The sequence below is a fragment of the Amborella trichopoda genome, chromosome 8 (assembly GCF_054954075.1).
Source record: "Amborella trichopoda isolate Santa Cruz 75 chromosome 8, AtrichopodaSantaCruz75HAP2 v2.0, whole genome shotgun sequence".
Lineage (NCBI taxonomy): Eukaryota > Viridiplantae > Streptophyta > Magnoliopsida > Amborellales > Amborellaceae > Amborella > Amborella trichopoda.
Genome location: NC_142343.1, coordinates 34,165,459 through 34,180,299, shown reverse-complemented (window position 1 = coordinate 34,180,299; position 14,841 = coordinate 34,165,459). Strand labels below are relative to the sequence as shown.

The window sequence follows — 14,841 nt, the reverse complement described above, 5'->3', positions numbered from 1 at the left end:
AAATTTTGAAAATTTTTTAATTTTTTTTAAAAACATTTCTAATACCAATATATAATATGTTAGAAGTGAACTGGTACCAAATAGTCAAAATTAGCAACAATAAAGGCATTCCACTTTACCCAAGAACCGTGATCGACTACTGTTTTCTTATCCACCCCAACAAAAACCCATGACCCACAGCCTCAATGCAGGAGCTCATGATTGGATTGTCAAAGTTGGACGATAAACAGTGAAACCATGATCATGGAATGTGGATTTCAATCCCCCACTTTAAGAGCAAGTCTAGTACTTTTCACCATAGTGCAAAGGAGGCTCTTGCAATGTACATGCACACGCGTTCCTCTAAATGATTGCTTCCCAGTAATGTGGTTGTTATGTGTACTTGTTGTGCAGAAGTTTGTATAGACGTGGGCCCATGCTTTCACATGCCTAACAATCACAGGCATGACCACACAGTTTTCTTGGACTGCAAATATCATCGCTGGGCATCCCTCTGATCTCAACAAGGGATGACCCACTGTAAACTCTTCTCGGTAGTGCCACATGCCTAGAGGTAAGGGTTTTGAACTTAACTAGGGTCATAAATTGCTAAACCAATGGTTAGTCAATGAACGCGGTGCCCTACCTTTTTTTGAATCTTCAAAAGGCCTTCCGCCAGATGAACATCTCTAGCACATACACTCCCATTTAAGTGTATATTCCACTATAAATTATCATTTTTACAAGCTCTCTAGGCCTTTAAAGGCCACTAAAACTAACAAGAGCCCTTGCTTCTCATTTTCTTTGCCTTTGAGATAAATTAAAAAAGGAAGAAGCTCAAAATCATCGAAGGGGTCAGTCTCATTGTAATTTAAAAATGACAGAATCTTGGCAATTGATGCAAGACAAGATCATCGTAATCATCTGGGTATTATCCCAACTATTTGGAGTCAGTTAGGACAAGATGCCTTGTATTTTTGAAGTTTTCTTATTACATTTTAAGGATGTATTGTTGTAATTTTTTATGGTTATTTTGAGGGCTTTTTAAGTGTCTTTAGGGATTCTAGTTTTTTTTTTTAAATTTATTTAAATATTTTTAGGGTTTTATGAGTTGATTAGAAAAGCAGTTAGAGTGCTTATGGGGTTATTTGCTTTATAGGATGAAATGTTGGGCGGTTAAGAAAAATACCATATCCATAGAATGAGTGTGGCTGAGATGGGGATGTTGAGATGGACGAGTGACAAGTCAAGTAAGGATAGAATTTAGAATGTATACGTCCAAGAGAACTTTGGGATAACTCCAATAGGCAATAAAATAAAGGAAAGTAGACTTTGGTGGTTTAGCTATGTGTAGTGTCAACCTAGAAAAATCCAGTTAGGAGGGGCGATTTGATTCGAGTGAAAGGCTCTAAGAGCACAAGAAAGGCTCCAGTTAGGAGGGGCGATTTGATGATGATGATGATGATGCAACATTTTTGTATGTTTGGATGCATAAAAATATGTTTTTAGATGATTTAGCACTGGAATAGTACAATAATAGTAAATTAGTAATTATAATGTCATGATTATAATTCGGTGTTTCATAATTTTTTTTATGCAGATAAGATCAAAATTTCATCATCTTTCTTCTTTTCATTTGTTATTGGTTATTCTTTTTCATTTTGACTAACTTCTTTTTGGAGATTTGTCAATAATTTTTGGATTTTTCTAGAACTTTTTGTTAATTCTCTGGGAGCTTTTTGGCCTATTCCCTGACTCGGGCGTGTTTTGGCCGATTCTGAGCTTGCTCACTTGAGTCAATCTGTTCGAGAAGCTGCCTAGTCTGCTGCCCAAATCTAGTGTTGGACCACTGCTTTTGAGTGGACCAAAGATGTTGGGAGGGCCTTCGCGAGTATTAAGACCATGATGATTGAGCCCCCCAATTATGCAGCTTCCAGACTTTGATAAAGTCTTTGAAGTCGAGTGTGATGGTTCTCACATTGGCATCGTTGTTGTTCTGAGGCAAGAAGGGCACACCTGTGGTTTTCTTGAGAGAGAAGCTAAACAAGGGCAAACAAGATCAGTCTGTAGTTTCTTTGAATTCCATGCAGTTGTTTAGGTAATAGGATTTGATTCCCAAAGAGTTTGTGCTTTATTCAGATCATGATGCTTTGAGATACCTTAAGAAATTGGGTGTGCACCATGTCAACTGGAGCTTGTATCTGACAGTTCATTTTTGTTCTACCCGAATGGTGGAGGTAAGAAGATTTGAAGCGCTCATGCAGGCATATCCTAGTAATCTAGATGTCGGGAAGATTTATGAGACCTTCTTCTAGTGCATCGTACACATATATCTTTCATGATGAAAAATTTATGTGACCCTTCTTCATGGGACTAGTGTCTTACTTCTCATATATTATTCTTTCATAATGATTACCCCTAATATGGTGCTTGTATTCCATGGGGCTCCTTGTGGGAGCAGATTATACCAGAGTTGCATTTGGGAGGTTTAGGAGGGCATTTTGGTTGAATAATGACCATTTCCCTTGTCGAAAACTGATTCTTTTAGCCTGGTCTTAAGTGTGATGTGATGCACATTATTAGCAGGTGCGTGGCATGCCAGCTAGGCAAGGGATAAAGGCAGAACATATGCCTCTATTCTCCTTTGCGAAAGCCCCATGAGAAGACCTAAGCATGGATCTCGGGGCAAAGAGAGGTCATAATTTTATTTTTGTGGTAGCTGATAGAGTTTTTAAGGTGGCATATTTCATAACATGTGAAAAAAAACCTATGATGCCTCTCACATTGTAGATTTCTGTAAGAGAGAGAGTATGTCACATGGTCTGCCAACAACTAATTGATTTCATCCTTACCTGTGACTGGCCGAGTTACTGAAGATGCTGATGCTTTTGCAGCCTGTATCCATAGCATTCATAAAGAGATCTGAAGAGAAATTGCTTTAAGCGATTAGAAGTACAATACACAAGCAGTTCCACATCAAAGACCTTCGTTTCCCAAGGAAGAGATACGGTGCATGTTCATGTAAGGAGAGAAATTTTCAGCTGGGACTTATCAAGCTGCACCTCAAAAAGGCATGGCCATACAGTTTTTAAGAGGTGTTCTGATGATGTCCACTTGCTTGAGCTGCCACCTGACTTATTTGGAATTACTTGTAAAATGATTCTTATTTGGAAACCTAATCTCTCTCTATGAAGTTGTTCCTAGCTCTCTTTGTTTCTCTTCTCGACATGTGAAAGGCAGTCTTATTTGGAAACTTGATATCTCTCTTTCTTAGGAGGAACTTGGAATAGGGCTAGACAAGAAAGAGGCAATGGGTAGGTTTTGCCCGAGGTAGGGGGGGGGGCAAATATAGGGTTCCATCAGTAACGTTTTTGAACTGCTATAGGGTTCCATTAGTTTGATGTGTGGATGTGTGTGTGTGTCTGAGAGAGAGAGAGAGAGAGGCAAACTAAAGGCTTCCATCAATTTGATGTGTGTGTGTGTGTGTGTGTGTGTGTGTGAGAGAGAGAGAGAGAGAGAGAGAGAGAGAGAGAGAGAGAGAGAGTGGTGCGAACCAGCATTGGAAATGATAGATCCAGGGCCGATTTTGCAGCAACCAACCCCGGCTTCCTTGATCTCGATCAAGGGAATGAAAGAGTAAGGGGATTTGCATCCCCTACTCTTGCCACTATACCAAGTAGATGGCCCTTCAACTCAAGGTTGGGAACACACTCTCTCTCTACATCAAGTAGGAGGAATTTTTCAATTTCATTAATCAAAATCATCAACTGAAAAACTGTCCAACTGTTACAGTAATGTTCCATATATAAGACCCCTTCGCTGGACCTAAACATTGACCAAAATATACCTAATAAAATAGTAAAATAACCAAACTACCCCAACTGTCTATTTCCCATACAATTAAATCAGCTTGCATATAACCTAATTCCCAAGTAAGATTTCCCCATTCATACAACTAAATTTCTATGCATATGATCTCTATATCTTTGACTCTAGCTCCATGGGATTTATCCTTATGAGGCATGTGGTCGAACTCCATGTTTTTGATGGTCCCACGCTTTACATACATGGTAGGCAACATGTTTCACATGGAAAGATCAAAGCATAATGTTGGCACTGAAGAAGAGTCGCTACCCATCAAAGAAGTTTGAACCATTGCAAAAACAAAAATCTTACTTCTAATGGGTTTCTACAATCTCACAATCAATATACGTAGGTAGGAAAGAACTCATTGAAAAATTGTCAAAACCAAGCCTCAACTTTAGCATTTGAGCATGGACTGGCTCTTCATACATGAATCTCTTGGTGCACTTGCGAGCTCTAAACAAAGCTGCAAGAGAGATCTAATTGAATCCCAGCCCATTTCTTCTCATCTCTCCAAAAGTCCTGCAACACTCTCATGTGTCAGCTTAGAAAGGATGGTTTGCTTCGAGTATCGCAAGCATTATTCTCTTTTAAACCTGTAGATGAACTTGGCCTCCAACATCCACAGCAATCAGTTTAGAGCAATGATAGTAAATGCTCGAGAATCTAAGGTAATACAAATTTAACCTCTTCACCATGGCTTTTAGGAAGTGCTTCATTGGAAGACAACCAAATGCTAGGCTATTAGCCTTCACCACCCGATCAGTGTGAACAGTAATTGACCGATCTTTGGCTATAAAAGGTTGGTCTCTTATCTGGTCACATGATAGCTATTACTCAACCACTAGCATCCAGGCGCTTGATCAATGTTTCACTTTCGCCCACCTTTGCAACTCTGAAATTGGCCCCGTTGCTAGTACTGGCTTCACTACTTTGTTAAAGAATTTTGTAGTTATTTCAACTGTAGCCTCAAGGTCTAGCTGATTGCTCTGATTTAGTGCAAGGAAGAAAGGTATGGCCTCGCTGCTCACGGTTTGGTGAAGAATGACACACAAGTAGTAGCTTACGCTGATGTAAACAAGTTTGCTCTCCTCCAATATAGTGGAGATATTAGTGTCACTTAGCCTTTGCACCACTCAAGCTATTCATCAGAGTCGAACACATCATTTGTAATTCTTTGCTGCAAAATTCAGCAAATGGTGTTAAGTTCACTGAGAACACCATCTATGAAAGTAATAAAACAAGCACCAACACCCTTGGTTCTCACATGGCCAGTACCTGCATGACCAACATTACGTTCATCACAACTCCCAATAAAGTTAAAGCATGGCTCAAGAAATACCTTGAATGCCTCTCTAAAACACAAAATATCTAGTAAAACCCACTTGAGGTTTCATATTCAATATGAGATCTTACCTGCTTTGCATGCTTGAGATTTGCAGAGCGTTGCTAAATTTTCCATTTTCAGGCCCAAAGCATTGAGTTGTAAAACATAGCTCAGAGTAATGCCTCCATGGACATGGACAACACAATCTCCTATCAGAGATCCGTTCGATAATGCCTTGCTTTTGCCAATTTTCAAGAGAATATGCACACTCCAATGAGTCAAAGCAAGTAATAATGCAATAAACCACATGGAAATGTGAATCTATGCCCAACTTAAAGTTCTCCATGAACTTGAACATCCAAGACTAAATTCCTTGAGTTCAAGCGCAAGTATGCACTAGCAACGACAAGAAGATCAAAATAACTTGGTTTAGAACTATGAATAAGCATAGGAGGGAAGAGTCTTGATTTACTTCTAATCATACATCCTCGGAGATATCTATTCAAAATAATTTTGTAGGAAATCTCAACTCAATGATTTGTTAGTTTGAGCATTAAATCTGCTGATAGGAGATTCCCAATCTTGTAATGAGCTCATGATAGTGCAATGCTGGTGCAAATATTACCACTAAACCCATGTTTCAGAGCTCTAACACAGGTATGCTTAGCAGTCCCATACTCCCTAATCATCCACTGCACCACTTTGATGTAGCAATACCAGCAAGGGGAAATTGAGAAGACCAAAATCCAGGGTTTTTCATCTCTTAGAAACATTGTAACTCAATCTTAAAGATATGCAATTCAAAATCAATGTTTTCCAGGTTATGATGCATTTCATAGACATCTCATCCATCATTGTTTTGTGCACATTGAAAACTAAGACAGCTGCAATGCCAACGATCAATGCTATCGGCCATAAACACAGTTGAAGAGAACTCTTCTCTTGAGATGCAAGAAAACCTTTGAACTCTGAGGCTGTTCTTGCTGAATTTTGTAAAGTCGAGATGCAGATATTAGGTTCCTTGGGTTTAAGTTTTGGGGGAAGATGATAAGGAACAAAGTTGGTTTTTCTATAAAAGCAAAGCGACAACTTAGCCTGAGTTCCCTCATAGAGAATGATTTCAGCCACCATTTGGTGAGCATCCCCTATGCTAAGCTCACCAACTGAGAGTTTAGGGGAAATTACCTTGAACTCTTTGGTGTGAACCTCATGTGACACCCTAAATTCAGGTAAGAGATAGAGAGAACAACCAAGTTCAGCAGCATACAGTTGGGGAGTAAAGCCCTTTGAATGGAAATACAAAGGTTCGCCACCACCATCATTGAGAGAAAAGGAGCTCTTTGCAGTTTCCCCTCTAATTGTCTCCTCATCAGCATCTTTACCTTCGTCATTAACATTATTCTTTCACTTATTCCTTCGGGGAAAAAGAAACCAGTTATGATAATAATCTTAGGAGCTAATTCGTCACTTTCACCTAGGTCTTCATCAAGGAGAAGATTCACGAAATCCTCTCTAAAGGTAGGATCTTCTTCTTGATCCTCTTCAACAATTGGATCACCATTGAAGTCATTATCACCTTCAGCACCTTAATCTTCATCCAATTACTTGTCAAAGGCTGGTGGTGAGTCCCAGTCCATGATGTGCTGATTTTGAAACTCATTTTATGAGAATACAGTTCCTCCATGGTTTTCCTCTGATAGAAGTCCATAGTACCTGCTCAAATCATCATCGATCGCGTGACATTGTGCATCAAACTCTTGACTGTGATCATACCATGGCTTTCACCCGTCTGACACCAATTTGATCTTCGACTCATGGTGCGTGCCATAGGAATTCATACATGTTGGTCTCGTCACCATAGGCCTTATCATGCCCATGTAATTTCTCTCATGCATCAGCATGGCTACTGTTTTCTTTAGGCAACTCACCCTCTCAAACATCCGATCATACATTAGCAAGGTCGCCAACTCCTTTAGGTTATTCACCCTTTCTGCCATCTTATCAAAGTCGTGAGCTCCATATCTTCAGCCACGTCCTCTATCCCGTGCAGCCATCAAAATCGACGAAGCTCAACTGTGGCTCTTATACTAAATAGTGTAAAACCAACACCAGAAAGGATAGGCCTGAGGCCGATTTTACAACATTGACCAAGCTTCCTTGATCTCGATCGAGGGAGTGAAAGAGCAAGGGATTTTCAGCCCCTAGTCTTGCCAAGTGTAGTAGATGGCCTTCCAAAAGTTGGGAACACACACTCTATCTGTACACCAAGTTGGAAATTTTTTTGATTTCATTAATAAAATCATCAACTGTAGAATTATCCAATTGTTATAGTAAGTTCTATGTTTAAGAACCCCTTCCCTGGATCTAAAGATTGAGCAAAATACCCCCAATAAAATAGTAAAAGGACTAAAATACCCATATTCCCTATTTCCCATGTAATTAATTCAGCTTGCATGCAATCTAGGTCTCAAGTTATATTTCTCCATTCATGCAACCAAATTCCCATGCATAGGTATATCATTGAGGCTAACTCATTGGAAACTCTAAACACCAATTACTCTACTCTGACTTGTTGACATACATGGGTAATCTACAACACTCTATTCTATCCTTGGCTTTACACTAAAACCCAAAATAACCCTTTTATGACAAATTACAAAAGTGTACTCAACAAATTCTGGAATTCCATATTTGTCCCTACTTCAAATTCAAAAATGTTATCATGGTCCAACCAGCTCGTTGATGTTATTTACATCACACACACACACGAGGGGGGCAAACTACAGGATTCCATCAGTTTGATTACTTTGGACTCTTTGTCGCTCTCTTGCTCCTTTTCCTTGACACCATCACCATATCACACTCAAGGCATTCACATACACAAATTCCATCGAATAACTGCAAGCAATACTCTCTCTCCCTGTTTAATCTTATTTCCAGTTCTTATACGGCTCTATTTTCCTCAAAAACTGCCTCTAGTTTGAAAAGACTAGCCTATTTTTTATTCTCTACACATTTGTTTGGTGAGTATTCTATCTATTTCAAATTTTTTGGAAAAAAAGGTCTGGCTGGTTTGTGCATTGGCAGGACCCAATTGGCCTGGAGTGGATATCTAGCTGGTTTGACCACTGTGCTGGTGAACATTGGAAGGTTTTTTATGTATTGTTTGTGAGTGACACTCTAAATGGCTCAAGTGCTTGGAAAGTGAGCATATATCATGCAGCACGCTGATCAAATGAACATTGCCAATCTCGTAATTTATATATTAAAAAGATCCATTGGTACAATTCATGAGGATTGAACATTTGTGGTCAAAATTTTAAAAGTTAACATCATCATCATCATCTTTTTTCTGCTTTTCCCTGGGAAATTGATGGTTATTCATAGTACAAGTACTTCCTCTATAGGAAAATGCTATAACAGCATTTTTGAATCTATTGTATGGATAAGGGCAAAATATCTTATTTACAACATTGATTATGATTAGTAAATAATTTCTATAGTTGACTTTCCACACCTAATGTTGCCATGAATTTATAAATTTAATAATTTCTATATTTCACTTTTCACACCTAATGTTGCCATGAAGTTATAAATCTCATGTATTTATGTTGGAATAATATCCTGTAAATTTATTAATTCATAGATTTCCTGTCCTTTGACTAAAGAGTAACTTTTCTATTCTTATTAGGAAAAATGTGTAACCTTTCTGATCATAGGATGTATGTGTGAAAGAAACTTAAATCATTTGGACATCCAGTAGTAACTAGTGCATTGGTCATGCAGATTAACATCTTCACTGGTGAGGTGTATGCTCGTTTCAACAAGAAGTTTTCTTCTTTTTCTTTATTTGAAGGGAAGTCTGGTAAACGTTTTATTCCGTATCAGTTCTCTTCGAGTCCCTATATTACAGATCATGACAGGAAATACATAACCCAGCTAAGAACTTGGTTGAAAAATTTCGAGTTCCAGAAAGGTACTTCTTATTTGCTAGTATTGTGAAGACTAAGGTTTTCTGTTAATATATTTTGATGCTCAAATATGTGTTGGTGACAAAAAATACCTGTGTTTGAGTTTATATTGACATGTGAAGTAATTTCGGCATGAGTGATGGTTTGTGAAGCATTTGGTCATATACTTTTTACTTGTAATAATTTGATTGTCATTTGGCTTTTATGGTTAGTTGGAATGCTATGGTATACATGAATGCGCGTTCATAGCCTGTTGATTTTTCATGAAATTAGTATTGGTGTATAAGAACCCTAGATATTTGATATTGAGGTTCATTAAGTCTACCTAGATTCGCAAGCAGTGTTATCCTATCACTTTCTTCTTATATTTATGTAGCATATCAACATTTCCACACACCATGGAAACTTAGCACTAGTTGGTAGCATCCGATTTAATTTAGAGGTGTCAAACCCTTCTCAAGAATGAACCCTTTAACATGTAGGGGCTGTTTGTATCCATGGAAATAGATTACTCTAGATATTCTATTTTCATAGAAAATACATTTTTGATGGATGCATAACATTTTTTTTTTTTTTTTTTAAATTTCGTTAACTATTTTTATTATACTATTCATTATAATGTCTTTTTTTATTATTAAATTTGAGGTAGTTTCTCTCTCTACATATTAGAGATAATTTCTCTCTAAAGTATTTCAACTAATTTCTCTCTCTAAAATTCGATATAGTTTCTCTCTCTAAAATTTTAAGATATTTTCTCTCCCTAAAACTTAGAAGTTGAGATAATTTCTCTCTCTAAAATTTTTAAGATAGTTTCTCTGACTAAAAATATTTAAGTACTTTCTCTAAATTTTTGAGATCTTTTCTCTCTCTTAAAATTTTAAGATACTCTCTCTATGAAACTTAAAATTTGATATAGTTTCTCTCTCTAAAAATTAGAGACAATTTCTCTCTCTAAAATTTTTCAAATACTTTCTCTAAGTTTCTCTCTTTAAAATTTTTCATATAGTTTCTCTCTAAAAATTTTGAGATATCTTTCTCTCTAAAATTTTTCAAGTACTTTCTCTCTCTAAAACATAAAATTTAACAGAGTTTCTTTTGATATAGTTTCTCTCTCTAAAAATTTTGATATATTTTCTCTTGAAAAAAATTTTCATGCACGTGCTCTCTCTAAAACTTAAAATTTGAGATAGTCTCTCTCTAAAATTTGATATAGTTTCTCTCTCTAAAATTTTAAGATACTTTATCTTTCTAAACACTTAAAATTTGAGATAGTTTTCATTTTTTTTAGTTTTTTTTTAGATACTTTCTCTCTAAAACTTAAAATTTGATAAAATTTCTCTCTAAGAATTTTGAGGTACTTTCTCTTTATAAAAATTAAAATTTCAGATTGTTTCTCTCTCTAAAAAGTTTGATATAGTTTCTCTCTCTAAGATTTTCAAGTACTTTCTCTCTGTAAAACTTTAAATTTGAGATAGTTTCTGTCTCTAAAACATATTTAGATTCTTCTCTCTAAAATTTGATATAGTTTGTCTTTCTAAAATTTTAAGATATTTTTTCTTTAAAACTTTAAATTTGAAATAGTTCCTCTCTCTAAACTTTTAAGATATTTTCTCTTTAAAACTTAAAATTTGAAATCGTTTCTCTCTATTTTTTTTTTGAGATGATTTCTCTCTCTAAAAAATTTTGATATCTTCCTTCTCTAAAATTAGAAATAGTTTCTCTGTCTAAAATTTTAAGATAGTTTCTTATTATAAAATATAAAGTATGAGATAGTATCTCTCTATAATTCATGGTGGTGTTTTTGCCGAATTAATTATATTTTATAAATTGGATGTTTCTATAAGAGAGAAATCTAGCTGGAAATCAATTTTAGAGGGTTAAGACAATGATAAAGATTTCTTTATTTTTGGGTTGAAATGAACAAAACAATTGTGGGCCAAAAATACATTTCAGTCCCAAAATTTCGATCCAAACGCTAGAAATGTGTCATTTCCACTGAAATACATTTCTGCAAATGTATTTCTAAGTATCCAAACGCCCTCGTAGGGTCTGCCAATATCATTTGCTTTTATTCTCCACAATATTCCTTTGATGTGACGCCTTAATTAAAGTTTGAAGATGCTGGCACTTCTCAATGAGGGTCAACACTTCACAAAAAGAGTTGGGAAAGATAGATAACAAGAAGAGTTTTTGACATTTTCTTAAAAGTATCAACATGTGCAATTTCCACTTTCTTAGAAGTGAGAGGGAAGATCCATGATGCATTTTCAAAATTGTTTTCTGAAAGTTACGTCTTTTATTTTTCTAATTTTTAAGTTTTTCTATGGTAATATTAACATATCAGAGTTTGTGGGGTTGTACTGTGACATGTTCACAACACATGACCAACACTGATAAGTCACCTTTTGAGAAATACATTTTCGTACATGATTGTCAAGAAACTATGTCATCTAAGAAAATGGAATAGGGAAAAGTTTATATAGATCCTAGGCTCTAAGCAATCAAATTAGACCCTACCTCAAAAATTTCATTAGAAGAGGTTGTTTTGATGCCCAAATATCCTCAACTTGATCATCGATATCAAGATGCATGGACTTGAGAAAAAAATGGATTTCAAGTTTTGGAAATAGTGCATTTTGTAATGCAGTTTTGGACCGTCAATTTTTAAGTTATTCAAGCTTTCATAGATTTTCTTGATCTACACTATTTTTTTAAGATTTAAATTTTATAATTAAAGATGAAAATATATTTTAAGGCTAGTAAAAGATTTCCAATATTGAAACCAGATTTCTCGACACTATTTGAAGGTGGGCTCTAATTTGATTATTTAGAGCCTCGGCTCCATGCAAACTGCACCCAATGGAATAACCATCAAAATATGGAATTTGACATGGCAGAAAGTGAAATATAATGGGTTCATTAATATTCTGAAAGTTACATAGCTTAGGGTTTTTGATTTCAGAGTTTGAACCAAACTGGAAAACACACCAATCAATGCTTGAAACTTTTACAAGTTAATTAAAAAATAAAAAAAATAGTCTTGAGGGAGGAAGATGGTTTCTATGCAAACCCTTGATGAAACCTCCCACCAAAGGATATCCTGAAAGCAGATATACCTCTAGGTGACTCTCTCCTGGATTTTTTTCTTATTTCATAAATTATTGAAGTCACATAGAACAATAGTTTCCCTTGATTTTCATCTTTCTAACTGATGCTCTCACTCTCTTATCTCACACAAATATCCCTGGGCCTTGTTTGCATGTCCATAGGTCTTTATCTCTTAGAGTTCTTTTTTAGGGAAACCTCTAAATGAACATCCAAAATAGTGTTTCTATTGGTTTTATTATTGAAAGCATCATCGAAGGAAAATTATTTTTTATTAAAAAACATTACTCAAATCTGTGTAGTTCGTTTCGGAGCTAGTCAAAGCCCATCATCATCATCAGCTTAGCCTTATCCCAATTATTTGGGGTTGGCCACAAGAATCCTCTTCTGCCGTTATCCTCTATCGAGGCCCATACCTTAGTTAGATCATAAGTTACCATATCTTTATCCCTACTTCTATCCATGTCATTTGGGGTCTTCTCCTTGTCCTTTTAGTGGCTTCCACTTGAACCAAACCGCCTCTCCTAATCGGTGTTGTTCTATGTCGATGCTGCATATAATCAGACAACTACGTCTGCTTTTCCCCATTTTATCGCCTAATGGAGCTATCCTTAAGTTCCCTTAAATGTATTCATTTTGAATTCTTTCTCAAGATTCTATGGTTACGTTATTTCTTGACCACCCAACAATCCGTCTCATAGAGCATAGTTGGTCTGACAACCATCTTATAGAATTTTTCCTTTAGTTTTATTGATACGTAACAATCATATATGACTCCATAGGTGCATCTTTACTGTGCCCATCTAACTCCAATTCTATGGGTAGCATCTTTCTCAATCTCTCATTTCTCATGAATTATCGACCCAAGATATCCAAAACAATATCATCTAGGTACTTCTTCGTCATCAATCTTAACTAAGTCCTCATTTCTGCTTTTATTATTATTAAACTTACATTTTATATATTTTTTATTAGTCCAACTAATTTTAAAATCTTTAGATTCTATTGCATCCCGTCAAAAATCTAACTTTGTGTTAACGCTGTCTCTAGTTTCATCAATCAAACTATGTCATTCACAAAGAACACATTTCACAGGACCTCATCTTGTGGATGCCTAGTTAACTCGTCCATAACTAAAGGAAAGAGATATGATGTTCGTCTACTGTTATTAGAAACTCACTTGTTTCTCCACTAGTTGTGCTCTCAATAGTTAGTACTCCCTCATAGATATCCCTAATAATATTAATATATCCTTTTGAGACTCTTTTGTTTTCTAGCACCCACCAAATCTTGTCTTTTTTTACCCAAATCAATAAAGACCATGTGGATGTCTTTTCTCTGCTCCTTAAACTTCTCAATCCATTGCCTAAGTAGGACAATAGCCATCAGTGTTTCAAAAAGTGTTTTGCGGCGCCTAGGCGGCCTGGGGGGTCCAGGCCGCCCAACGCTTAGGCGGGCGCCCAGAACCTGGACGGCCCAGTAGAAATAAAAAAATTGTGGGGTTTTTCTCTCTGTAATTGGCTCTAATGGGTTTTAGGTTTCAAATGAACCTAAAACCCATAATTTTGCCCCTTTAATATTAAAAAAATGATAAAAGAAATGCCCTCAATGGGGGGCATTTCTGCCCCTGGGGGTGCCCGCTTATGCGGGTTCAGGCGGCTGCCTAGGCCAGTTAAGGAATCTCCACCGACCTCACGATTCCGGTTTCGAAACTTGATTCCGCGTTTTGTTAAGGAATCTCCATGGAAACTGTTTTTCGGAACCAAGGAAACTCGATTCCTTAATTTCGGAATCTCAATTTGAAACATCTTTAGAAACCATTTTTCAGAACTAAGGAAATTGAATTCCTTATTTTGGGGCTTCTTTCTCCATAAAAATGAAATATTGATTCCTGGTAGGGGTCGTTAAACGTATTCCTTAGTCTATATTATTGTAAATCTCTATCTCAAACTGGCACGGATCTTTGATCCATATACTTCAGAAACTTGATTCCAAATATGTTAGAATCACGATTCGAAACAACAACATATCTCTGTTCCACATATATCGTAAACTCGATTCCATAGATGTCGAAAACTTGATTGTGCATATTAATGAATCTTGACTCCTGGAGTGTTGATTCTAGGGTAATGGGAATCTCGATTCCAAGGAGGACGGAATCTTGAGTCCATATGTGGATGAAACTTGGATATATTTCGGTTGAAACACGATTCTCAAAAACTAGGAATCTCGTTCCCCACGATTCCTATTGTACGGACAACAATTCTTAAGATAGGAATATTCTAGCCGGTAGTGATTATGTGATTCCGGTTCTTAATACGATTCAGATTCTCAGGGGTTTCCAACAACTATGGTTCGTACATTTATGTATGTCTCCTTCGTTCTTGTAAATAGGTACCATAGTACATTGCCTTTATTCATCTAGCATTTTCTTTGTTCTCAAAATTTTGTTCAACAACTTTATCAACTAGAATATGCCAATCTCTCCCATGCACATTCGAACCTCTACTGAATATACCATCTGGTCGTAGAACCTTTCCTATCTTCATTTTTCTCAAAGTTTCTTTCACGTCAGATATCCTAATTTTATGAAAG

At 36.3% G+C, this 14,841-nt stretch overlaps 1 protein-coding gene across 35 annotated transcripts in view; it reads left to right on the top strand.

Moving 5' to 3' along the window:
- The window catches only part of LOC18423512 (protection of telomeres protein 1a), a 37,692-nt gene that overhangs the window by 4,155 nt on the left and 18,696 nt on the right, over window positions 1-14,841 (top strand). For all 35 annotated transcript variants that reach the window (XR_016061059.1, XR_016061054.1, XR_016061057.1 and 32 more), the window contains one exon: window positions 8,957-9,146. Coding sequence is in view for 20 of the 35 variants with exons in the window: in XM_006828113.4 (XP_006828176.1) it covers window positions 8,957-9,146 (190 nt within the window). In the remaining 15 variants the exon portion in view is untranslated. The remainder of the gene's footprint in view (window positions 1-8,956; window positions 9,147-14,841) is intronic.